This window comes from Equus caballus, chromosome 10, assembly GCF_041296265.1.
Source record: "Equus caballus isolate H_3958 breed thoroughbred chromosome 10, TB-T2T, whole genome shotgun sequence".
In the NCBI taxonomy this organism is placed as follows: Eukaryota; Metazoa; Chordata; class Mammalia; order Perissodactyla; family Equidae; genus Equus; species Equus caballus.
The window spans coordinates 20,997,621-21,023,200 of record NC_091693.1 but is presented as its reverse complement, the minus strand read 5'-3'; the positions used below and the strand labels follow the sequence as shown (position 1 = coordinate 21,023,200).

Here is a 25,580-nt window from a genome sequence, read left to right as displayed (position 1 = left end):
TTAGGAAAGTGCTGGAGTCAGAAAAAAGACCTGGGCTGGAGAAAGAGATTTTGCAAGGAAAAGCATCACATCTTTTAATATCTAAAATATTTATTGGGAGCTTATGTTGTGTCAAGCATTGTTCTTGGTGAACAAAATAGACAAAAATACCTTCACCCAGTATCACAGACTTGCCCTTTGGGATGGGCAGTGAGAAAACAGTGCCCAGGCAGGAACAGAGGGAGAAAAGAAAGAAGGAAAGAAAAAAAGAGAGGAAAGAATGAGAGCATGAGGGAGAAAGAAAGAGAAGAGTGAGATAAAGAGAGAGAGATACTCTTCACGGTCGCGTCTATGGAAATGTGGACGGCCAGCCTGGCAGCTGTGGTCATCAGGGCACTTGGGAATTGCTTGACTCTTTGAATGTTCAGAAATCAGTTAGGACAGTGCCCTGGGTACAAGGCAGACCTCCAGGGCCCGCTGATTAAGATCCTCTTGTGCCATTGGGATCATCTACGTGAATTCAACCTGGTCCCTCCACTTGCTGGCCTATGTGGCTTTGGGCTGCTCACCCAAGCCTCCTCTGTGACATGGGGACAGGGCTGACCCTCTCACAATCACTGTGAGGATTGAATGAGACAGGGCAGGTGAGAAACTGATGTACAGTAGGTGCTGAGCAAATGTGTTAGTTCCCTGTGGCTGCTGTGATGAATTACCACAAACCAGGTGGATTAAAACAGCAGGAATTTATTCTCTCACAGTTGAGAGGCTAGAAGATCAAAATCAAGGTTTCAGCAGGGCCACGGTCCCACAGAAGGCTCTAGAGAAGAATCCTTCCTCGCCCCTTCTACTTCTGGCGGTTAAGAGCAATCCTTGGCATTTCTTGCCTTCCGGCATCACAACACTCTAATCTCTGCCTCCATTGTCACACGGCCTTCTTCCCTACATGTGTTTGTGTCAAAATTTCCCTCTTTATATTAGGACAGCAGTCATTGGATTTAGAGTGCCACCCAATCGAGTCTGACCTCAGATTAACTTGGTCACATCTGCAAAGACCCATCTCCAAATAAAATCACATTCACAGGTACCAGGGGTGAGAACTTAAATACACCTTTTCGGGAGACACAGTTCAACCTGCAACAACAGGTATTCGTTATTAGGATGTTCCCACTGTCCATCTCCAGTCCTACCTTCCTTCTGAGCTCCAGACCATCCATCTCTCCAGCTGCCTGCTGGATGCTGGTCTCCATGGGAGACCCAGAGACCCTCGTGCTCTCAATATGTGACTCTGACCGCGTCATCTCCATCTCGGCTCTGCCCCCCAACACTTGAGAGAAATGAAAACACACCTGGACACAGTCTTGTATAAATATGTTCACAACAGCTTTATTCGTAATCACCAAAAACTGGAAGCCAACCAAATGTGCATCAACATAAAAATGGGTAAACAATGTGTGATACAATGGAATCCTGCTCAGCAACAAAGGAACAAGATACTGACATGCACAAAACATGGGTGAATCGCAAATAACTCAATACTGAGTGAAAAAAATCCACGTGAGTACATACTGCATGATTTCAAGTATATAAGCAATTACATCATTTATAAGGTTCCTTTTTTCCAAAACTTGACCCACTGGTTCTATCACATTTGTTGAGAAGTCCTTCCTTTCCCAATGGAACAGACTGGGTGTTGTTCAGTGTATAATGTGTGGGTCTATTTATGGACTCCATTCTGTCCACACCACACTCTACTGATTGGTCTATCGTTATAGTAAAGTCTTATTTCTCCAACTGCGTTTTTCTTTTTCAAGACTGTTTCACTATTCTAGGTCTTTATATTTCCATATAAGTTTTAGATTAACTTGTCAACTTATGTATGTGTATACACACACACACACAAACACACACACACACATATATATATGTCTGTTGACTGGGACAACTTTAAATCAATACAGAGAAAATCAACATCTTAACAATATTGTGTCTTCCCATCCATGAACATGGTAGATTCCTTCGCTCATTTGGATCTTCTTTAATTTCTCTCAGCAATACTCTGTACTTTTCAGTGTGGAAGTATTGCATGTTTACATAAAAAATTTGCTTCTTGCTACTTTATTTTTTTTGGTGCTGTTATAAATGGCCTGGGGTCCATTTGGAGGGAATCTTAGTGCCTCATCCAATCCTTTGATTTCTCTCCATCAAGGCTACTTTATGAAGTAACTGCTGTGATATATTCCTTTCCTCGTTTGGGTGCTGTAGGTGAACTTTGGGGGTCATGTAGTTTCATCCATCAGATGGTCGTGTGATCATTTGGGAACCTTTCTCATTTGTTTGGTTTGTCTCTATAGGGGAGGATCATGAGCTGCTGCTTAACTTTCCTATCTCAATCCAGAAGTCCACCTGTAGAGCTCAACTTTCAAAGACAGAGGCAGAGAAGGTCCAGCGGGAGGACATTCTAGGAGGAGAGGCCACAGCATTAAAGGTCTGAGGTCTGGTGCTGGTGCCCTCCAGATCAAGAGAATTTCCCAATGTGACCCTCTATTCAAAGCACAAGGATCCAGCATGTGCTCAACACACATTTTGTGACGGGTGCTCTGATAGGATTTGACTCCTGGAATTCTCACCATGAACTTGCAAGTAGGGCTTCTCATCCATGTTCTCACGGAGAAACTGAGGCACAGAGAGGTAGCAGTTGGTCCGTCACATACTTAGTAAAGGGGTAGAGTTTGGATTCAAACTCAAAACTCTTTGGTTCCAAACCCTGGGTTCTTCACACTATTTAGAGGGAGTCTAACACTACAGGAATCAGCTCCTGACTTGTTCTTTGCCCCACAGGGGCCGTGACCCCTCAAGCCAGGGCCGTGTCTCTGCAGTCGCTCACTTGTGGATCTTGATCTCTGAGTACTCACTACCAGCGGCCTCCTGTTCCTGCGGGTCCCGAGGCTTCATCCCAGAAAAGCTGAGGTTTGCATAATAGAGCTCCTCTTCCTCTCCTGAGCAGGGGGAAGCCAGCTCTGTGGGAAGGTGGTCTGGGAGGCTGCCTTCCCAGCCTTCAATCAGGGGACCCTGAGTGGAGGAAGAGAGAAGGGAGTCAGAGCGGAAGAGCAGGCACAGGATAAGGCAGAGTGTCCAGGAGGGAAGCCTATGAATTCCCACACCAATTCACCCCACACACACGTTTGTTGAGATCTCCTTCATTCATGCTTTCCTCGAATATTTAATACTTAGCGAGCACCTTATCTGGTGCTTGATACTCTCATGAACTTCCCACAACAACCTCATAAGAAAGATATTATTTTTGCCTCCATTTTATAGATATGAAAACTAAGGTTGAACCAAATAAGCACCATGCTCAGAGTTCCTGATGAAACCAGGGTCCAATCCAGTTCTTTCTGATCCCAAAGCCTGAGGCCCCCTGTGTGTGAGGACCTGAGCTGGGTGCTGGATATACGGTGATGGACACAGCCAACGCAGACCCTGACCTCTTGCAGCTTACTCTTTATTAAAGGGAGGCAAAAAAAAAAAAATGAGTTAAACAAATAAATATCTAATTGTGAATTATGATATGATAGACAGGCACTGGGTGAGAGAGGATTATGGGGCCTTGATTCAGGCATGGCACCTGCCCTTGGAAAGCTCATAGTTTGATGGGAGGACAAGTAAGTCAAAGAAACTATGTCCCTGTGGTAGGCAGAATAACAGCCCTCCAAAGACGTCCTCATCCTAGTCCCCTGGAATCTGTGACTGTGTTACCTTACATGGCAAAAGAGACTTTGCAGATGGAGTTAAATTAAGAATACTGAGACAGAGAGATTCTCCTGGATTGTTTGGGTGGGCCCCATGTAATCATAAGGAGCTTGACCAGTGAAAGAAGGAGGCAGACAGAGATTTGAAGATACTATGCTTCTGGCCTTGAAGATGCAGGAAGGAGCCATGAACCATGGAATGCAGGCGCCCTCTAGAGGCTGGAAAAGGCAAGAAAATGCATTTTCCCCTGGAGCCTCCAGAAGGAACTCAGCCCTGCCTGCCAACGCCTTCATTTCAGCCCAGTGAAGCCCATTTCGGACTTGTGACCTCCAGAACTGTAAGATGATAAATTTATGTTTCTGGAAGCCATAAAATTGGAGGTAATTTATTACAACAGCAACAAGAAGCTAATACAGACTCACACAGGGGAGAGTGACAGGTGCTGCCTGGAGAGCATCCTTTTCTGCTGCTCCCCTTGAAAAGAGAACGCTTCAGCAGAATTGTTAATGTTTGTGCTCCTCCGAGTCTCTCTTGATTGTTGAAATTAAAATTCACACACACACAACCACTTCCCCACACTGCTATTATCCAGCACACCAGTGACCTCTGCTAGTGAAATCCAAATGGCCATCTTCAGTCCTCACCTCTCTGGACTCTGCAGCAGTAGGTGACCCAGGTGCGTGGCTTCTCTAAACGAAGGCCCTTCCTTATTTTACTACAAGTATCACACTTTTCAAAGTCCACCAACCTCGCTGGCAGCCCCATTGGTGGTTGCTCTCCAGCCAAATAGGGAGGGAAGAGCATTAGAGGAGGGAGGAACAGCCCATGCAAAGACCCAGAGGCAAAAGTAAGCTTGTTTTGGCTGACGATGATGAAAAGCCCAGTGCGGATGGAGCAGAGTGTGAGGCGGGGGGGGGGGGGGGGGGGGGGAGTGGACAGGACAGCGGGGTCAGGATCGGGGTGACATGGGGAAGGCACTCACCCAAAATGCTAAATTACAAGGTGAGCCAAAAACCTCAGTAATAGAGACAAGTAATATTTTAATGAAAGATTTTCAAATCAAATGTATGCAAAAAACTCACAGAGTCAAAAATGTAAATAACCCAGTGTTAGTAAGAGTGCCCCTCTGACCCAAATGGAGCCTGAGGCAGAAGAAAATATGTGTGCTCTTATATATATATATATGTTTTTATGTATTTTTAATCGTCAATTTTTTCTGGAATATTAAAATAATTGAAATATTATTGGAAACCTGAAAAGTGTGCATATTAAAACATTATTTTAAGAATGCCACCCCGTACGACAATTTCTCTCGACAAAATTATGATCTTAAATAATTATTAACTAACTTCAGTCTACTGATCCTACCATTGTTTAATTTTTGATATTTTGCTCATCATGAATTTTTTAATTAACTTTGATTTTTAAAAAATAGTGCCTTAGAACACTACTTCTATTGATTAATAAAATTTTTGGCATGACTTTAAGTTTTGCCTCTGAAGCAAGTGCCTCACTCTCCTCACCCTGACCCCGGCCCTTCTGGAGAGGTAAGTGCTAAGAAGCCGCAATGTGCAGGGCTGCAGGCTGAGCAGTTTGAGTTTGATTTTCTAGGTCAGGGGTTGGCCAACTACAGCCTGTGGGTAAAATCCGGCCCATTGTCTGTGTTTGTAAATAAAGCTTTATTGGAACACAACCATGATCACCCATTTACATATGGTCTCTGGCTGCTTTCATGCTGCAAAGCAGAGTTGAGTGGCTGCAACAGAGACTGTAAGGCCCACAAAGGCAAAAGTATTTACTCTCTGGCCCTTGACAGAAAACTCTGCTGGCCTCTGCTCTGGAAGATGGGGACAAACAGATGTTCAAATGCAGAGGAACTGGACCATGATGGCTTTCAGAGGATCACTCTGTGTAGGGCAAGGGAGATGAGAGGCAGAGAGATGAAGGGTCCAGGAAAGAAATCCTGAAGCCTCAGCGATGATGGGGGTCAATATGGAGAGAGGGAAACTGATGTTAGCTGATCTTAGGAGGAAAAATGGACAAGACATGCTGAATTTTTGGCTGTAGCAGATGAAAGGGAGGATAGAGAGAAGGTGACTCCACCGTGCCTGGCCCGAAGGAAAGAGGAGAAGGCTGTCATGCTGTCAGCAAGATGGAGATCGGACTTGGGGGAAGAGGAGGAGGAGGAGACGAGAGCAACCTTGCCCATGCTGAGTGGGGCAATCAGGGGGCCATCCTGGAGGACGTGTCCAGGCAGGATGCTGGATGGGGAGACGTCCAAGTCACTCACCTGAGAGATTGATCTCGTGACAGCATTTGCACCCTCCATGTCTATGTCCCCCACACCCACTGCTGGGCTTGCTCCTTTATTCCTTCTGGACCTCACTCTGAGGGAAGAGATCAGAGAGCCTTTCAGTCTGGCCAGCTCAGGGTGCAGTAGGCAGACTGACCCCCTTGACGGGCTGGAGGCATAACTGAGGTGGGAGAGGATGGTCTGGTTCCAGAAACCCCAGGGTTGAGAATACAGTTTCCCTCCCTCCTGGACAGTGGGGCAGAGGGTTGTGACAGACTCACTCAGGTGCCCAGGGACCTCCTTCCTGCCCTTGCTTCAGGCTCTCAACCCACCTAGGTCCCTCTGGCTCTGGTTCAGGGATTCCGTGGGCTGCCTGCCCTTCCAACCCACCCCAGGGCTCTCCCTCCCTCCCCAGGGTCACTGCTCACATGATGACAATGACGTAGAAGGACAGGAGGAGCAGGGCTGCAGCACATGCTCCACTGATGGCCCCCAGTGCTGCTCCTGATAAAGGACACGCTTTTCCTGCAGACAGATTGGATTATTGGTGACTCCCTTATGGGAACTCAGTCTCTTCTCCTTCCACTCCTTGTAGGACACCAGACTTCTATCTTCCGGCTTCTTTCCCAGAAGCAAAAACAGGCACATGGGGCTGGGGATGGGCGTTAGGGTGAGGAGAGTGAGGCACACACGAGCTGAGTTGCAGCCTGTCTTTAATTAAAATGCTGGTATTTTATTCTTTGTGGAATTTAATTTTTTTAAAAAAAAAAACTGCATTGCAATATTACTTCTCTTGATTGCTGAGATCTCTTGGCTTCCCCTTAAATTTTGTGCCCAAGATGACAGGCTCACTTCCCTGACCCTCATCCCAGCCCCCAAAGAAAGGGCCTCGTGTCCCCAGACACACCTGTCCAGGCCCCAGGCCCTCTCTTCCAAGACCCAACTCCTTCCCTGGCTTCCCCCTCCAGTCCTCACCTCACCCCACATCCCTGGCCTGGCAGGAAGAGGACGGTGACATTCTGAGTCCCAGGGAATTTCCAGGTCTCACAGCTGAGTATAGACCAGAGCTGAGCTCACCTTTGAAGCTCAGGGGACTGCTAGGGGCTGTGAGGGTGGGGTGGGTGCTGTCTCCTCCTCCAGCCCCTCCCCCATCCACTGGTGCACTCACTCTGCACAGAGAGGCTCAGGGAGACGTGCAGGGAGCCCCGAGGGTGCTGAGCTTGGCAGGTGAATTCGCCTTCATGACTCGACTCCACCTGGGGCAGCTCCAGGACCCCGGGGTTCAAGGGCTGTGAAGGGCTCAGACTCTGGCTCCCACGGGCCCAGCTCAGCCTAGCAGGAGGGTTGCTGTCAACGACACAGACCAGGCGCAGGGACTGGCCCTCCTGGACTGAAAGAGATGACCCATTCTTCAGGGTTGTGGATGCTGGAGAAAAAGAGACAGAGGGTCAGAGAGACAAAGAGATCCAAAGAGGAAGGATGCAGAAGGAGACCTGATGAGGAGGACAAACACACAGATATAAGTTGAAGAGCAGGAAAACGCACAATTTCACCCCCCGCCAGTGGGAATGTAAACTTGTCCACCCACCATACCGTATCTCTCAAAATTAGAAAGAACATATAAAGCAGCTACATTTTGCTTTTAGGAACGTATCCCACAGACATACACACACACTCGTGAAAGGAGACACAGAGTATTCCTTGCAGTGTTTCTGTTAGTAGAATAAAATGAATGCCATGATTTTTCCATTGACAAAGATGCATACGGAAGCAGAATCCATCCAGGTCATGGGATACTGCACAGTCATGGAGAAGAATGAGGACAGTCTGTGCTACTGATGTCAAAGGACCTCTGAGATCCTTTAGGTGAACAAACCAAGGCTCAGAGCCGTCTGTTCAATTGGTCACTTCCTGGGAGGGGACTGGGCATCTGAGGACAGACTCTGCTGTAAATTCTGAATTTTCAATCAAGTGAATATATTACCTGTTCGAAAGAACTTACATAAACAATTGTTAGGGAAAATAAAAAGACAAGACTGGAGGAGTTATCAAGAGATGGGTGATAATGGGCTCGAGAGGTGGGCTCTGCCGTGTGAATGCTGCCCCGCTCTCCTTATGGAGCCGAGGTGGGTGGAAAGTCTGAGGGAAGTGAGTGGCCGATGGGGACAGCTGCTCACAGCCCCTTCCTACCTGTGCCATTTCCCTGGAAGACAGTGATGGTCAAGTTCTGTGGAGAGTCTGGGAGAGAAAGACATGGTGGACTCAGATCAGTGGGAGGGCTGGGTGGACATTGGTCCTTGTCCCCAGGGGCTGCAGAAATGGGGGTAGGGTGGAGATGGGTGTCCTCCTGACTCCCTCTCAGCCTGATTTCAGAGACCCAGCGCCAGTGTCTGAGACCCTGACACCACCATCCCCACTGGCCTCAGGACCCCATCAGAGACCTGGGCGTCCTGGCCCAGCACTCACAGGTGACGTTGAGCTGGATGGTCGTTTCCACAGTCACATCAGCTGCAGGGAACTTCACCTGACAAGTGAGGATGGTGCCATGGTCCTGAGGCCGTGGAGTGAGGGTGAGCACCGAGGAGAGGCGGGCCCTGGGGCCCAGGGAGGTGAGGGCAGCCGATGTCCAGGAGAAGATGGGGGGCGTGCCCCTTTCACAGGCCCAGGGCACAGAGCAGGTCAAGTTCCTGGGGCGGCCAGACTCCAGGGTCTCCGGGATGAGGATGTCAGGTGTGTGGTTCAGGGCTGGTGAGGAGACGGGGGAGACACGGGGATCAGGAGGGAGGGTCTGAGGAGCAGCCCTGAGAAAAGCCTCAGGCTTTGGTCCAGCTCCTGCCTCTGAGTCCTGACCTGTTTTATCCCCAACCCCCACCCAGGATGGAGAGTCCCATCCCTGCTCTGCCCCAGGACCCCCATGTCCTTCCTCTGTGGTGATTCCAGGAGCCAGCGCCTTACCTGTCACATGCAAATTGAGCTGGTTATTTCTGTAAGAATATGTCTCCACTCGAAAAAAGTATTTTCCTTCATCTCTCCTCCTGGCGTCTCTGATGTCCAGGGAGCAGTTGTAGGTCCGGGGGTCCCCAAGGAGGTGGAAGCGGCCCTGGGTCTCCTCGTTCACTTTACGATCTGGCTCATTTGTGGCCACTGATGCATCTTGGTTTACTCTGGCCCCTTCCCGGAACCAGTAGCCATGAGCAAAGGTTAAGACCGTCCAGCTATCCCGGGGGTAGGAGAAATCGCAGGGCACAAACACACACAGGCCCTCCTGCACTGTCACGGACGCCTGCATCCGCAGTGAGTAACCCTGCAAGGGCACCCTCTGGCCCTTGGCCCCCTCCGTCCACCAGAGCAGGGCCAGCAGCAGCAGCAGCAGCATCTCTGGGGTTGACAGTGCCAGCGCCTTACCCGTCACATGCACAGAGAGCTGGTTATTTGTGTAACCAGAAAGGCTGTTTCTCAGGGTTCTCTCTCAGGAACCAAAAGTTGCAAGATTTAGAGAAAGCTCCAACAGGAAGCTGAGGGTGAGGGCAGAACAGTGACCCTCCTCAGAGGAGGAACTTCACCCCCAGACACTGTCAGGGCCAGGACAGCCCATGGAGTCAACAATCCTCCACACACATCCACTCCTGGGGACCCTGGGACCAGGCAGGGTGAGAGCCTCACCCAAATTCACACCCCATGCAGGGCCTGAGCCCCATCTCCTGCCTTCTGGCCAATGCCCCTCCCCTTTGGGGTCATTTTTCTGCAAAGTGAAAATGGGTCCCTTCTGGCCAGACCCCTTGACTCTGTCTGTGAAGGTCATTCCAGCCAGGGGAGGGACTCAGGGAACCAAGAGATGAGGGAAGCCGACTGACGTTCCTCCCTCAGCATCACCATAGTGGGCGTCCCCTCTCTGCTCACAAGGTCTCACAGCAGCCCTGGTTTGCAGCCCTGAGTCACTGCCCAGTGGGGAGACAATAGGTGGCCCAGAAGCTGGAGTCCCCTGTGACAGGAGCCACGATGGGGGCCACATAGGCAGTGTGGGGTGTCACTCTCCCTCCAAGTTGGAGGTTCAGTGTCAGGAGGACTGGAGAAAGGGAACACTCAGGCGCTGGAGGCGAGGATTCCCTGTGTTAGCACAAGTCGGGGACGTCGAGGGGAGCCCAGCTCGGAGGATGCCCGGGAAATTGAGGCTGTGATTCTCTGCACAATGGGGTTTGGAAGGGAAGAAAGTATAGAAGGGAAGGGGAAGATTTCGAAAGGGGCAGAAACTTCCGCATTTGTCAGAGGTGTTTGGGCGAAAGGATGGATTTCTTCACCGCTGGTGGCTCATGGGGCCATGATTCTGCTCATTGCTCCAGAGCACGGCGAGGTCTGCTGGCCTCCGAGCCTTTGCCCCAGCGGGCTCTGCTCCCAGCAGTCCCAGTGTGCACGAGACACAGAGCGAGGAACGCCAGCCTGGGAGTCGTCCACCTTCAGGATGGTGAGGATTTCACGAGAGAAGAGACATGCACCTGAATTCACAGAAGATTCTTTTCAACTGTGTGGTGAGGGCTGGGAGGAAGTGGCGGGCATCTTGGGAGGTGGCGCCTCCTCAGACCATGTCGGTTTTCTTGAAACCTTTTTGGGGCAAAACATAAGACACATACAGAGACATGCCCTCATAAGAACAGCTCAGCTATTCAACACAAAATGAACACCCTCCAAGAAATAGAACATCGGGGGCAACCAGGTCCTCCCCCTTGATCCTCCTCCCAAGCCCCACACCCAACTCGCTCCAAGGAGCCACAGCCTCACTGTAATGCCAACTGATTCCTCGCTTTGCTCTGTAGTTTTATGATCTGAGCATGCTGCCTCTAATACTCTGGCTTTGCACATGCATTTCTGATAACTTTGCATACATAGAAAAATTACAATCTGTCTTCTTCTGTTCAGCTTCATGATCCTGCCCATCCCATATGATCCTCTTCCCAGAACTATGACCCAAAACCTGAGGAAAGAAGGTGCCTGTTTTGAGCATGTACAGGCACTCCCACACCATCACCATTTCCTGCGTTTTCAGCTGGAATTGCATCCTGCAGCCCCATCCCCCCCGCCACCACCCCCCACCCCGGGCTCCCCTGTCCTAGCCGCTCACTCTCCTTCTGCAGGGGCAGCTGCAGCACCTGTGGTCAGAAGGGTGTGGCCGTGCCATGCCTGTTTTCCATTGTCCCCAATTTGCAAAAAAAAAAAAAAAAAAAAAAAAAAAAAGCAGAAGAATAGGGAGGAGAGACATGGGGAAAACACAGAGAATCTAACTCTGTGTAAAAGAGGAACTATGACTGGCAGGCCATCAGAGCTGGGGGACCTTCTAGTCCCATTTCTCCAACTTGAAGAAGACACTGAGGTCCTGAGTGGACAAGCGAATTGCCCAAACCACACAGGTTCCTTGTCTCATGCACCACTGTCTGCACCGGGAGCCACTTTATCAGTCTTGTCGCCCAGGTTTCATTGGGCTTGGAGATGGGAAGCTTCTGTTAACATGAGAAGGAAGAATTGTCAACTCGTCCCATGAGGTGAGGGAGGAAATTTCATTCATTCATTCACTCATTCATTCAACAATCATGTACCCTGTGCCTTCAGGTTTCCAGTAAAGGGGTGAATATGAGAGATCTAGCCCTTGCCTTCGAGGAGAACAATATCTGGTTGGGAGACAGGTTTACTGACGATTCCAGTGCTATCGGGTAGGAGGCCGTGATGGGGAAGCTCAGGCTGGGGTAGGAGGGACTCTTGCTCTTCTGGAATGGAAGGTGAGTCTCAGGGAGGACTGGGCCACGTAGACATGGTAGGGACTCTCAGGCAGTCACAGGGGATGTGAATTCCACAGGTGATCCTGGTGCCCTGGGAATTGCAGGACTCTCAGGTATGATGTTCTGAATCCCACTCACTCTCTCTCCAGATGGAGGTTTTCTGCCAGCTACCAAGTTCTGTGCTGTGTTCCTGACCAACCCCACCTCTGTCCCAGTTGGGGTCAGACCACCGCCCATAGGGGGCGCTCCCTCTGCCCAGGACATACCTGGCTCCTGGGGATCCCCAGGAAAGGACGTTGGTGCTGTCCGTGGTGCTGATTCAGAGCTGGTTTGATCAGGAATGCTTGTTTTCATCTAATTCTCATAACGTTGTTATACGTCACATATGAGGCGGTACTACTATAATTCCTACTTAAGAGCTGAAGAACTGAGGCTCAGAGAGAAGTGCCTGACTCTAAAGCGAGGATTGGCCAACTTTTTCTGCAAAGAGCCACATGGCAAACATTTTAGGCTTTGGGGGTCAGAGGGTCTCTGCAGCCCCAGAGAGGAAAGATTCTTTCTTATCGGTACCAAGTTTGCAAAAGCCAATGACGTCCAGCAGAATGGCGTATCTGGGACTGAAACAGGAGAGTTCCCTCTTCAGTGAGAAGTATGCAGTGGATGTGGAGTGCAGCTTAGCTGGGTCCCGTGGCTTAGGGTCTCTCACAGGTTGTAATCTAGATGTCAGCGGAGGCTGTAGTTGAAATAACTACTGGTTCCTCACCGGCTGTTGGATGACGGCCACTCTCAGTTTCTCAGAAGATGGCCCTCTTTACAGGGCAGCTCATGACGTGACATCTGCCTTCATCAAAGTGAGAAAGAGAGAGAGAACAAGAGAAAGAACAAGGCAAAAGTCACAGACTTTTGTAACGTAATCTTGGAAGTAAGATTTATCACCTTTATTTTATTCTGTTCATTAGAAGCAAGCCACTGGGGTGGGGGTGGGGCAGCCCTGTGGCATAGTGGTTAAGTTCGCGCCCTCCGCTTCAGCAGAGTTCAGGGGTTCATGAGTTCAGATCCCAGGTGCAGACCTACACACCACTCATCAAGCCATGCTGTGGTGGCATCCCACATACAAAATAGAGGAAGATTGGCACAGATGTTAGCTCAGGGACGATCTTCCTCAAGCAAAAAGAGGAAGATTGGCAACAGATGTTAGCTCAGCGACAATATTCCCCACCAGAAACAAAAGCAAGTCACTAGGTCCGGCACACACTCACACGGAGGAGATTACACAAGGACGTGAATTCTAGGGTGTGGGGATCATTGGGGGCCACCTTAGAAGGCTGCTGCTACAGTCAGGAATAAGCAATAAGTATCTGTCCTTATTTGCAGGGCAAGCATGGTGAAGAGGTGACAGGAAATGAGGATGAAGCTGGGGAACCCTGGGAGGAAGCAAGTGTGAGAAGCCACGGGAGAGAGAAGGTAGCCAGAACTAGGACGATAACCATAGGAATGGAAATTAGGGCCAGCCGAGGGATATAGGACTGTGAAAGAAACAGTTAGACAAAGACAGAATGTCAGACATTCTGTAATATTGCTGGCCCATTCTCTTCCACATAAAAAAGAAAATCAATGTCATGAAAAAAAGGGAGGGGGCTGTTCCAGACATAATAAGATATAGGAAACAACAACCAAAAATGCAGTGTGTGGACTTCTACTCCTGGCAGGATGCAAAAAGTTATGGCAGGAAAATGCTCCGATGCAACAAACAGAAACATTTGAACACATTAGTAAGATTAAGAACAGGGATCATGGGGGGCCCGCTCCATGGCTGAGTGGTTAAGTTCGCACATAGTCACCCCTGGTTGAATTTCTTTTCCTGATGCCCTGGTTGGCAAGGGATTGAGATCGAACTCCTGGAATTCCTAAAACTCCACGTCAAGTTTTCTCACCCCATATTGACTGTGTCTCTGTCACCCCCACCAGGCAGGGGCTCAGAGGACAATGACTTCACTTGTGTCACCAGAACCTAACACACGGGCAGCCTGGCACAAGGAGACTCTTCCAAAATCACTAACAGCTGACCTCAGCATACAGCACACTAACAGCACAGAGACCTCAGCTCACACACTGCTCCCTCTCATTTGACACGCTCACGTGCACAAACACGCCCAACTCCCACCTCAGGACTCCCTGCCCTGCGCACGCGCTAACTGCCGCTTTTACAGACGCCATCAACACCTCCACCCCCACCTTCAATTCCCACCCGCTACCCGACCACATTATATGCTCTATAAACCCTTTAAAAGCCTATAACAATCGCACAAAAGCAGATAATCTGAACACAGCCCACATAGGGCCAGCAGGCTGCCACAGCGAAGAAACCACACTCCGCTCCGCCGCGTCTCTGCCTGCGCAGGCGCAGAAGGGAAACGGAGCAATGCATCTTGGGAGTGGTAGGCAGAGTGCGAGAGGGGGCCGCAAGGCTTGCGGGGAGTTGTAGGCCACGCTGGCCCAGGAGTCACAAGGGCCTCAGGCGGAGCTGTTGCATGGGGTTCTGGGAGCCGTAGGCAAGACAGCCCCAAAGGCCTTGTGGGAGTCGTAGTCTTCGGAGCCACTTCCGTCCCAGGCTTCCGCGGGTTAAGCAGCGTGGACGTCCCAGCGTCGCCTTCTACCCAGGTGAGCATTTCCTCCCGCGGCGGGTCGGTCCGAGGGCGCCCGCTCTTTGTTGCGGTGCTGTGTGAGGGTTGAGGGTCTCTCTGGGGGTGGTGACCGTCACGTCTGTGATTTCCCAACACCTGTATCCCAGAGGCCTTCAGGCCAGGATCCTCACTTTGGACACTGGTCCGACCTTTTGCCTGCCCACTCCCCACCCCCAGACCGGGATTCGACCATCTCCCTGCCCCCGCCTCCAGTTGGGGACGGTCAGGAGGCCCCAACTCTGCCCTAGAACCTGTGTCCTGATAGAAAGATGTCACACGCTATCCACCCTTCTGACAAGCATCCCAGGGGTCGGCATCCCGTCCTCCGGCAGTATTTATTATTCCCTCATCCTACAGATATCTACTGAGCGCCAACTCTGTGCCAAGCTCTGTGTCAGCTGGGAGGAGACAGTGGTGGACGAGGCCGACCCAGTCCCCGCCTTTAGGGAGCTCACAGGACAGCAGGGGAGATAGGCCTGTCACCATGACAGGTAGAGTCGTGGTCAGGCTGCGATGGAGACGAGGAGGCGCTTGACCCAGCCTGGGGTCCATAAGGTCTTCAGGGGAAGACGCTTAAGCACTTCAAACCTGACATGCCCAAATGGAATTCCTGGTGCCCCCCCCCCCCCGAAGGAATGCCCCCACCATCCTCCCAGGTGCTCTGTCCAAAACCTGCAAATCATTCCTTGTTCCTCTTTTCTCATTACCCAGCCCTCCAACCCAATCCGAGTCTTGTGCAAGTCCTATAGACTCTACCTTCAAAATGATCCAGAATTCCACCATTTCTTCCCCCTCCCACTGCCCCCGCCGCTGTCCAGGCCACCATCATCTCTCACTGACTATTGCCATAGCTCCTTCCGTGGCCGGCCTGCCTCTGCCCCTGCCGCCGGCAGTCTCTTCCCCATACAGCAGCCAAAAGGATCCTTTTAAAACCTAAGTCAGATCATATCCCTTGTCTGCTCAGAACCCTCCCATGGCTCCCATCTCCTCTGAATAAAATTAACACTCCATATCATGGCCTATGAGTGTCTGATAACCTGCACAGACTCATCTCCTGCTGGGTCTTCCTCCTTCGGGAGGTGGACTCCCAGTCCGGGGTGACTGTAAATGGGGGGGAGAGGAGAGATGAGTTCAGGGTGATCGGGTCCCTTCCTGCTGGGGAGCTGGGTGGAAGGTCGTGGTGTTTTTAGGAGACAAGGAACAGCTGGGCAAGAGCAGGTTTCTGCTGGTGGAGGTGGGCAGCAGTGGGTGGGATGCTGGTCAGTTTTGACACTTGGGATCTGAGAGAAGGACCAGCCGAGTTCCTCAGTGGGGCATTTGGAGGACCAGCTGGGTGGACCTCACGATTCAGAGTCACCTACAAGGAGAGTGAGCTGGGCAGGACCTGAGGACGAGGAAGAGAACTCTCCAAAAGAGACTGCAGACTTGGCAGGAGAAAAGCCAGGAGGGAAGAGGGATGATTAAGTCAAAAGTCAGAGGGAGAAAAGATTTCGAGGGGCGCTGCTCAGCTGTGACAGCGCATGGGCCCTGAAGGCTGCTTGCTGGGCCCAGTGATGGGGGAGCACCCTGGGCAGAGGGAAGGGCCAGTGCAAACTCCTGCAGACTCGAGGGTTCCTGGGGTGTTTGAGAGTAGACGCCTGCATGGCTGAGGGAGAGTGGGGAAAGGGAGCCAGATTGCATAGGGCCTCACAGACCCTTAGCTTTTCCTAAAGTGAGAGGAGACACATGGGAGGATGTGGAGAAGACAGGGCCGGATCCTGCTGGCTTTGTGGAGAATAGTGGCGGGTGGGGGGGTGGGGGGGTTGAGGCAGGGAGACCACTGAGGAGCCTCCTGCCATATTCCAGGAGAGAGATGGTGAGTCAGATGAGGGTGGCAGCCGTGGAGACCGTGAGAAGTGTTGGCTTCTGGGTCTCTTTGGAAGCTACAGTCACACAGGATTTGCTGCATTCCAGTGGGGTACTTGGGGTCTGAGATCTGAGGATGTCCCAGGCCATGCCTCCTCAGTGGGCATTTGGAGGAAAGGTCGGGACTCGACGTTGCCACTTGGGGTCACTGACAGGGAGAGTGAGAAGAGGAGAGAGAATGGGCAGTCTGGGGTCCCGGACCCCAAGGCTTCCAGCCTGAGCACCCAGAAGTATGGGGCTTCCTTTCATTGCAGGAGAAGCAGGTTTGGGAAGAGGAATCAGGAACCTGGGTTTTGAGATGCCCATTAGACATCTGAGTGGCACTGGCCCCTGCCCTCAGGAAGTGACAGACTGTAAACATAAAGTCACAGAAAATGATTCCACACATTTTGGTGAATCCTAGAAGCAGGGTGACCTGCTCAGAGGCTGGAGGCGATGGTGGCTTGGGTAGGGGGACTGAGCCTGGTGGGTTTTTATGGGTTCACCAGGCAGGTGGGACCAAGGAGCGTGTGGCTGGAGGGTTGGAGTTTGGGCTGAGTGAGCTGGGATGACATAGGAGGCAGGGAACAGAAAGGGGCCAAGGATGGGCTGATCCGTGTCTTGATGAGGCCACAGAAGCTTGCGGGAGATTCTGACTCCAGAGGAGAGTTGAGTCCACGGATGGAGGCCCACACTCCCCCACCCCCACCCCTAAATCAGAAGCAAGTCCAGTTGGTCTCCTGGAGACGGTGATCTCAGAGGATGCAGTGGGGACCCATTCCTGGAGACACTATCCCAGCCCCACAAAGTAAAAAGATCCACAAAGATCCAGTTGGTCTTTGCCCCTCGACCCCCTTCTGCTAACAGAGCTGCAGTCCCCTGGACTCCCTCTGTCCTTAGATCACTGACCCCTCCCAAGCTCTCTGAACAGCCCTGGAGGCCCAAGTCAGTGATCTCACCCTGTCCCTCTAATAAGGGCTGTAAGAGGGGTGGCCTCCTTGGAGCTTGTGAAAACTGGTCCTTCATACGCACCCCATCCCTCTAAACAGGATCCAACCTAATTCTGGGTATGACTTACTTATCTCTCCGTCTCTTTCCCCCGAAATTAACTCCATAGGCTTCTTCTCTTCTTGGTGCGTAACGAGTGCAATCCAAGAAGCCTTCCTGGAGGCAAGAGCCTCCTTAAGCCAGAACATATATCTAGCCAACCCCCACCTCCGCAAGAAGCTTAGTGCACCCGCACACACCTGGCCCTGGGTTTGTTTCAGGCAGGGGCGCTATCCAGGCAGCCTCCCAGGAGGCAACGAGCCCTCAATCTGGAATCCACATGTAACCCACTTCCTCTCTCTCCCCGTCCAGGAGAAGCCTACCTCTCCTGCCCCGCTCGGACCCCGCGATGCCAGCCCCGCAGTGCGCCACCTGCCACAAGGCGCGCGCCGCCCTCCGCCGCCCGCGCTCGGGCCGCGCGCTGTGCGGCGCCTGCTTCTGCGCCGCCTTCGAGGCCGAGGTGCTGCACACGGTGGTCGCGGGCCGCCTGCTGCCGCCTGGGGCCGTGGTGGCCGTGGGCGCCTCGGGCGGCAAGGACTCCACGGTGCTGGCGCACGTGCTGCAGGTGCTGGCGCCGCGCCTGGGCATCTCGCTGCGCCTGGTGGCCATGGACGAGGGCATCGGCGGCTACCGGGACGCGGCGCTGGCGGCCGTGCGGCGCCAGGCGGCGCGCTGGGAGCTCCCGCTCACCGTCGTGGCCTACGCAGACCTCTTCGGGGGCTGGACGATGGACGCCGTGGCCCGCAGCACGGCCGGCTCCGGCCGCAGCCGCGCCTGCTGCACCTTCTGCGGGGTGCTGCGGCGCCGGGCGCTGGAGGAGGGGGCGCGCCTCGTGGGAGCCACGCACATCGTGATGGGTGAGCACAGGCGCGCAGCGGGACCCGCGGGATGGGGGTGGCAGGGAGCCAGGCGCATGCACGGGCGAGGGGGCAGGCCGTGAAAGGGGACTGGGGCGCGTGCCCGAGAAGTGGTGAAGGAGAGCCTGGGTGCGCCCTGAGTGGAGGGTCTCAGGGAGGAGCAGGTGTGCGTGCCCACTGAAGGCTGATGGACTCAGTGTGTGTGCGCCCCTGGGATGGGCGTGGTAAGCTTCTGAGTCACTGCCGTCATCTTGGTCACGCACACTGGTGAATAGAGGGGTGAAGAGGTACTCCCTAAGGGCTAGAGCTGTGGTTCTCTGCAGTTTTTTTTTTATTTAAATTTTTATTTTCATAGCAGTAACACTGTATTATAGCTTTCAGATGTACATCATATTTCAAATTCTGTGTAAATTTCATCATGTTCACCACCCAAAGACTAATTATAATCTGTCACCACACACATGTTTCTAATCTCCCCTTTCTCCCTCCTCTCTCCCCGCTTCCTCTATGGCAACCACCAATCCAATCTCTGTTGCTATGTGTGTTGTTGTTTTTATCTTCTATTTATGAGTGATATCCTACAGTATTTGACTTTCTCCCTCTGACTTATTTTACTCAGCATGATATCCTCAAGGTGCATCCATGTTGTCAGAAATGGCTGGATTTCATCATTTCTTATGGCTGAGTAGTATTCTATTGTGTTTATATACCACATCTTCTTTATCCATTCACCCCTTGATGGGCACCTAGGTTGCTTCCAAGTCTTGGCTGTTGTGAATAATGCTGCCATGAACATAGGGGTGCATGTGTCTTTATGCGTTTGTATTTTCAAGTTCTTTGGATGAATACCCAGCAGCGGGATAGCTGGATCATATGGTAGATCTCTTCTTAATTTTCTGAGGAAACTCCATACTGCTTTCCATAGTGGCTGCACCAGTTGGCGCTCCCAACAGCAGTGAACAAGAGTTCCCTTCTCCCCACATCCTCTCCAACACTGGTTGTTTCCTGTCTTGTTAATTATAGCTGTTCTGACCGGAGTGTCACCTGTACTTCGGATCACCTGGCTACAAACCGTGGCTACCCACAGCCCACTCTTCAGGTTGGATTAATTTGCTCAAACAGCTCACAGAACTCAGGGTAACACTTAGGTTTACCAGTTTATTAGAGCATATGATCAAGGATACAGATGAACATCCAGAGGGAAGAGATGTCTAGGGCGAGGTATGAGGGGAGGGGTGCAGAGTTGCCAGGCCCTCTCTGGATGTGTCATCCTCCGAGGACCATCATGTGTCCACCAACCCAGAAGCTTTCTGAAATGCCCTGCCCTGAGGGCCTTGTGGGTTTTTATGGAGGCTTCATTGTGTAGTCATGGTTGACCGAGTCATTGGCCATGGGTGATTGATTCAATCTCAAGCTCCCTCCCCTCCCTGGAAATCAGGGGGTGGGACAGAAAGTTCCAATCCTCTGATCACATGGCTGGTCCTCCTGGCATCAGCCCCCATCATTGGGTAGGGTCCAAAAGTCACCTTTCTTAACATGAGCTAGAAATTCCAAGGGTTTTGGGAGCTGTGAGCCAGAAACTGTGGAGGAAGACCACACATCTACGAGAAATATATATTTTAGTCATCTGAAGGACCAAACATATTTCTTGTAAATCACAGTACTCCAGGAGGCAAGTGGCTTGTCCAAGTAAGGCAGCAAAGAAGGATGAGAGCCTCTAAGCCTTGCTTCCTGGGCTCATACACAATCATCTGCACTGGAGAAGCAGGTCCCACCTGGCCAGCTCCCAGAGAATCAAGGCCTTGGGACCCTCCTGGAGGTGGCCTGCTAGAGGTGGGTCTCAGGGTGGCCTGTATGGGCGCCAGAGGCAGTGGTAGAGGTGAGGCCATAGGTGAGAAGGAAGCCAGCCCCCATTAGGGCCCCCCTGAGCAGGGTGAGGACTAGAGGCCAGGTGCCCCGCTGCTCCCCAGAGATGTGGGGGCAGGAGCAGGAGATACCTGTGGGAGAAAAAGGGGAGAAGGATGGAGGGATGAGTTTCCTAAAGTCCACATCTGAGCCTGCTCACAGCCCCACCTAGAACACAGGTGTCCTGCTGTACTCACCCTGCACAACCAGGTTCACGGAGATGTGGTGGGAACCCCAAGGGTGCTGAGCCTGGCAGGTGAATTCTCCTCCATCCCCTAAGACCACCCGGGTCAGCTCCAGGACCCCGGGATCCAAAGGCTGCGTGGGGATCAGGGTCAGGCTTCCCCGGGACCAGCTCACCCTGGCAGAGTAGTTGCCGTCAGTGTCACAGACCAAGCGAAGAGACTGGCCCTCCTGGACCCGCAGGGAGGTGGTATTGCCCAGGACCTCTGGGACTAGGGAGACAGAGAGAGCCATAGGGCAGGGCTGAGAAGCCCTCTCTCCCTCTGCCCTCCCACAGACACAGGAATGGAGAATAGTGTTCCTGAGACAGCATTGCAAGCAAGGGCTGAGCAGGGTGAAGATTGTGAAGTGAGGTGGGGGAAGGAGAGGCAACTGGATGATGCAGGATGGGAGACGGACATCTGAGGAAGAGATGGCCGTGTCTAGACACAGGAGGGACCATCCCAGGAGGAGGACCTTGATGTGTGAACCGTGCAGGGGGCTGACACACGTAGGTCTGACCACCTGGAGGCTTCCACAAGATGATGCTCTCAGCCTCTCCCCTGAGGGCTGCAGGGGGCCCTGGGAGGGTTCTGATCGGGGAAGTAAGAGGGTCAGGTCTGGGGTCCAAATTCTGGCAGGTGGAGGAGGTGAAAATGGAAGCTGCCAGTCCAGAGAGGGGGCTGGTCCTGTCCAGGTCTCACTCATTCCAGGTGAGAGCAAGAATGGAGGCCTAAGGTGGGGCTGCAGCCATGGGGATGGAGGAAGAGACGGATTTGAGACATTTTCAGGAATTCAAGTTTTCAAAACTCACCAAGTCATGGGAAGTGTGGGGTGACATACAGAGATGTCTGAAGTCACTTCCAGCATATTGACTCAGGTGACTTGGGTGGGAGTGGCCTGGGAAGGGGGAGAGCAGGACACTCAGGACCATCTGGATCTGACAGGGATTTGTGACTGTCTTCAAGGCGGAGGTTGGATTGCAAACACCAGCGTGGATGAGCTGAGCTGCAGGGTGATGCAGAAAGCAGCCAGAGGCTGGTGCAGAGTTCTGGGGACTCAGTCTCCTTGTGTGAGATGGAGATGGCACAGTCAGAGAAGAGGAAAGGAATCAGGGAAAAGATGTCATGGGACCAAGAGGGGAGAGGGAAGGTCGGGAGAGAGAAGCAACTAGAGGTGACGGTGAAGGATCAAGTAGGAATTCCCAGTGACCCTGCCAGGGGATGGGAGGGGGGAGGACAGAGGCGGAACTAGAGAAGGGATGAAGAGTGAGTGCATTCTGTCCACCCTCCACTCTGTCCCCTGAATAGACTTCTGAGACCTCACTTCCACCCAGGCCTCTCCTACCTGTGCTGTTTCCCCGGAAGACGTGGACAGTCAGGTTCTGTGGAGCACCTGGAACAGAAATAAATAAGGGGCCTCCTGCAGTAGGATGGGGTGGCCATGAGCCAGGTGGTGAAGTGCGAGTGTTCTCTCCATCTCAACACTGGCCATGTCTCTAAGAACAGTCCCCAGTACGCCACCCAGACCCTGCCTCCCCCTCCCAGGAGCAGGAGGGACCGAACAGCTGTAGGGGTCTGTGGGGAGAGAGAGCAGAGGGATCAGAAGAGCCTCTCTCCTCCCAAGGACCCAGGCATCCTTCCCCAGGTGTGTTCCCACTCACTGGTAACAAAGAGGCTCAAGGAGGCTTGCAGGGAGCCCAACAGGTGCTGAGCTCGGCAGACGTATTTCCCATGGTGCCCCAGCTCCACCCGGGGCAGCTCCAGGACCCCAGGGTTCGAGGGTGAGGAAGAGCTCAGGCGCAGGCTCCCCCGGGTCCAGCTCAACATGGCAGGAGGGTTGCTGTTGGTGACACAGACCAGGCGCAGGGACTGGCCCTCCTGGACTGGAAGAGAGGAGCCGTTGCCCAGAGCTTCAGGTCCTGGAAAGAGAGAGAGAACGCTGAGCCCAGGATCTCATTAGAGGCGCTCTCTCTCTCTTTCTCTCGCTCTCTTTCCTTGCATCCTGTAGATCTGTTTCTTCTCTTCCACTGCCCGATGGTCTCATAGCACCTGCAGTCAGCCCCCAAGGGGACAGGGCTTGGAGCAGGCACTGCAGCCTTTCCAAGGGGCCGTTGTGCATTCTCCTGAACAACTTTGGTCCCCACACCTCCCGTGTTGGACATCTGTGCTGATGCAGATCCCAGATTTGCCTCTATGAGCCTTGCCATTTTGCCTTTCAATAAAGGTTCACTAAGATCTATCTAATTTAGCTGTGTCTGAGGATTCACTGTCTAGTAGGCAAGATACCCAAAAGCTGGTACTCACAGAGCAATCTGATATGGTTTATGAGGGGGACAAATCAGGCTGAGGGAGCCCTGAGGACAGGCATGCGTTGAGACTTTCAGAATATGGAAGGCTTCCTGGAGGAGGAGAGCCTTAACCAGAGCATGAGAATGCGTTGAAACTGGCCAGAGGATGATGCTGATGGAAGGACCTTGTGGAGGGAGGTACAAGAGGTGCAACTACAGCTGAGGTGTGAAATGACCTGCATGCTCAGGGAAACAAATACTTCTGCAAGGCTTGAGTGAGTGAGCATGTTTGGGAGTGTTTATATATGAGGCTGCTAGGAAAAAAATTATAGGAGATTTAAATGTAATATTAACCTCACATTCAGGGAAAAGTCAGAGGCATGAATGAAAATATTGGTAAATGCCACCAGTGGTTTACTAGTAAATGCGTAACAACCTGTTCATTGAGGGGAGAAGAAAAGCTCTGATTTGTGTATTTGCCAATTTTCTTGGTGTAAATACTCCCATTGTAGCCAATTCCAAGCACCCAATTTGAAGTCACTGAACCCAGAATTTGGAAAAGATGGACATAACTGGCTCTTGCCAACTATAAGAGCCAACATCAGTACACCACTAAATGCAACAAAAAAAATTCCCCATTTTCGCCTGATGAGGTCACCATACACTAAGTTAAAAGGCCATCAAAAGACTAGAAATAAATCCTCTCAACTAACACATAGCTGACGTCTTTAATATGAAAAGAGCTTCTTCAAATCATTAAGAAAACGTCCACAAAGAAATACAAATGGTTCTTTAACATAATGGAAGATATTCAGCCTAGTCACAAAATGATGCTGCAGCGTAACATGACCATGAGTCCACTTAGGATCAGCGAGGACAGACACGCTCAGAGGGCAGGGGACACACTGCAGGGGGGAGGAGAAGCAGAACCACCTCCGTGCAGTGGGATTGGCAACATCTGTAAAAATTACACACATACCCTTTGATCCAGGACTTTCCTCTCTACAAAATTATCTGACAGACACACGCACAGATGTGGGGAATGTTCGTACAAGTCATTCTGTGCAGTATTATTTGTCTCAGAAGACCGGAAATGCCATAGTTTTCCACCAGCAGGGGACCAATTAAGTACTTTCTAGTATAATATTCTTCCAAATGGAAAACTATGGAGTCACCAATAAGAATAAAAACGGTTTCCTATGTACTGATACAGAGGATCTCCACGATAGGCTAAGTTTGAGAAAAAGGCAAGTTCAGTTCACAGAAATGTATCAACGTCAGTTCCTTAGTCGTGACAAAAGTGCCAAGGTGATGGGAGATTTCAACAATGAGGGGTGCTGGGAGAGGGGTTATGGAAACTCTCGGTACCGTGTAAATCTAAAATTGCTTCACACGAAAAATTTATTGAAAATGATAATAAAGATGCAGAGCAGTGTGTATAGTATCATGTGTACCTATGTGTGTGTGTTTAAATGTATATGCCATGAAGATGAATGAAGATAACCAAGAGGAAAGTACGCAGGTTCTGAATACTCTTTTATTCCCACTAAATTTTGCTAAGGACTGAATTGAGTTTCCCCCAAATTCATGTGTCAAAGCCCTAACCTACAGTGTGATGGTATTTGGAGGTGTCTGGAGGGACCTTTGGGAGGTGATGGGGGTCAGATGAGGTCATGAGAATGGGGCTCTTATGATGACATTGGTGTCCTTATAAGAAGAGACACCAGGGAGCTGGCTCTCTCAGCCCTGTGAGGACACAGCCAGGAGGTGGCCGTAAACAAGACAGGAAGAGAGCCCTCACCAGGAACCTAATGGCTGGCACCTTGATCTCGGACTTCCAACCGCCAGAACTGTGAGAAATAAATTCCTGTTTAAGCCCCACTAGTCTGTGGCATTTTGCAATGGCAGCCTGAGCAGACTGAGGCACATTTTACGTTTCCTGTTTTAGACACTAACATTAAAATGATCCAGGGAAGCTGGAGGAGGAGGCAGGGTCCAGATCCTAAGGGGAATGAGGGCAGGATTTGGGATGAGGATGTGTCCCTGGAATGGGGACAGCACATCCATTGGACATGGAAGAGGCCATGCAAACCCCCTGAGAGCAGGGTCGGGGGTGAGACCAGGTTGTAAGCTGATGATCGAGTGGGGGCTTCCCCCATCTGCTCTGCCCACACCTGGCCTGAGCCTTTCTCCCGTCTGAGCTCTGAACCTCAGCCCTGCTCTGAAGGGAGGAGACAGACCCCGCTTCCACCACAGCCCCTGAAGAGGAGAGGTTGCACCCTACCTGGGCCTTCTTTCCAGAACACGCTGATGGTCAGGTTCTGGGGCGCATCTGGACAGACAGACATAATTGTTCCCTTTTCAAGGACAGGAAAGTGGGTGTTGGCCCTTTCCCCACAGAACTTTAGAAATAAGAGCGGATGGAGTCGGTTATGCTCTTTCCTTCCTCCCCAGAGCCAGCTTGCAGGACCCAGCACCCACTATCCTGGGCTCTGCCTCCCCGTTCCCCTCCCCAACACCCACTGCCCTCAGGGACCCGGCCACCCTGGCCTGACACTCACAGGACACGTTGAGCTGGATGGTTCTCTCTGCGCTCACACCAGGTCCGGGTAAAGTCACTCGACAGGTGAGGTTGGTGCCATGGTCCTGGGGCTGTGGGGTGAGGGTGAGCACCGAGGTACGGGGAATCTTGGGGCCCTGGGAGGTGAGGGCCACCCCAACCCAGGAGAAGGTGGGGGGGCGTCCCCCTCTCACAGGCCCATGGTGCAGTACAGGTAATGTTCTTGGGGTCGCCAGCTTCTAGGGTCCCCTGGATGTGGATGTCAGGTGTCTCTGTCAGAGCTGAGCAGGAGAGAGACAGAGACCAGGCCTGGAGGTGGGGCCCCCAAGGGTGACCCTAAG

The 25,580-nt window shown here is 51.9% G+C and overlaps 3 protein-coding genes across 16 annotated transcripts in view; 1 reads left to right on the top strand and 2 right to left on the bottom strand.

The window, feature by feature from the left end:
* Positions 1–1,337: 1,337 nt before the first annotated feature.
* On the bottom strand, positions 1,338–14,214 carry LOC102148257 (sialic acid-binding Ig-like lectin 8). Of its 8 annotated transcripts, none has more exons than XR_011422468.1 (10): positions 12,057–14,193; positions 11,665–11,881; positions 11,139–11,514; positions 8,978–10,621; positions 8,489–8,767; positions 8,213–8,260; positions 7,191–7,448; positions 6,451–6,674; positions 6,020–6,116; positions 1,338–3,048 (listed from the first exon to the last, which is right to left on the bottom strand). XR_011422468.1 is itself a non-coding variant. In XM_070224783.1 (10 exons), exons 4-10 carry the CDS (start codon positions 9,396–9,398, stop codon positions 2,860–2,862), a joined length of 1,389 nt encoding a protein of 462 aa, XP_070080884.1. In that variant the 5' UTR covers positions 9,399–10,621; positions 11,167–11,514; positions 12,057–12,627; positions 14,098–14,188; the 3' UTR covers positions 1,338–2,859. The 8 variants fall into 8 exon arrangements, 6 of the variants coding, with proteins under 6 accessions (XP_070080884.1, XP_070080883.1, XP_070080882.1 ...); XM_070224783.1 differs by lacking the exon at positions 11,665–11,881 and having other exon boundaries at positions 6,451–6,547; positions 11,167–11,514; positions 12,057–12,627; positions 14,098–14,188; XM_070224782.1 differs by lacking the exons at positions 11,139–11,514; positions 11,665–11,881 and having other exon boundaries at positions 6,451–6,547; positions 12,057–12,627; positions 14,098–14,206.
* Positions 14,215–14,333: 119 nt separating this feature from the next.
* LOC111775254 (cytoplasmic tRNA 2-thiolation protein 1-like) overlaps positions 14,334–25,580 on the top strand; it is a 26,708-nt gene continuing 15,461 nt past the window's right edge. For 6 of the 7 annotated variants that reach the window (XR_011422491.1, XR_011422488.1, XR_011422487.1 and 3 more), the window contains exons 1-2: positions 14,334–14,451; positions 17,718–18,262. Coding sequence is in view for 1 of the 7 variants with exons in the window: in XM_070224798.1 (XP_070080899.1) it covers positions 17,755–18,262; positions 25,134–25,252 (627 nt within the window). In the remaining 6 variants the exon portion in view is untranslated. Of the gene's footprint in view, positions 14,452–17,717; positions 18,263–25,133; positions 25,401–25,580 lie in introns of those variants that run through there. The other variant, XM_070224798.1, reaches the window with a different exon arrangement.
* LOC100146165 (sialic acid-binding Ig-like lectin 11) lies at positions 20,090–25,027 on the bottom strand. The gene is made up of 5 exons (XM_070225597.1): positions 24,964–25,027; positions 22,053–22,310; positions 21,737–21,784; positions 20,365–20,622; positions 20,090–20,259 (listed from the first exon to the last, which is right to left on the bottom strand). The coding sequence occupies exons 1-5, from the start codon at positions 25,025–25,027 to the stop codon at positions 20,090–20,092; spliced, it is 798 nt and encodes a 265-aa protein (XP_070081698.1).

Excerpts from the sequence above, each read along its gene's own strand:
- LOC102148257 (XM_023650293.2), bottom strand. The coding sequence starts at position 9,398 with ATGCTGCTGCTGCTGCTGCTGGCCCTGCTCTGGTGGACGGAGGGGGCC. Across the intron at positions 7,449-8,212 it reads CTTCCAGGGAAATGGCACAG|CATCCACAACCCTGAAGAAT; the intron begins GTAGGAAGGGGC and ends CTTTTTCTCCAG. Across the intron at positions 6,548-7,190 it reads CCTGAGCCTCTCTGTGCAGA|GAAAAGCGTGTCCTTTATCA; the intron begins GTGAGTGCACCA and ends ATCTGTCTGCAG.
- LOC100146165 (XM_070225597.1), bottom strand. The coding sequence starts at position 25,027 with ATGTCTGTCTGTCCAGATGCGCCCCAGAACCTGACCATCAGCGTGTTC. Across the intron at positions 22,311-24,963 it reads GTTCTGGAAAGAAGGCCCAG|GACCTGAAGCTCTGGGCAAC; the intron begins GTAGGGTGCAAC and ends CTCTCTTTCCAG. Across the intron at positions 20,260-20,364 it reads CGTGAACCTGGTTGTGCAGG|GTATCTCCTGCTCCTGCCCC; the intron begins GTGAGTACAGCA and ends TTTCTCCCACAG.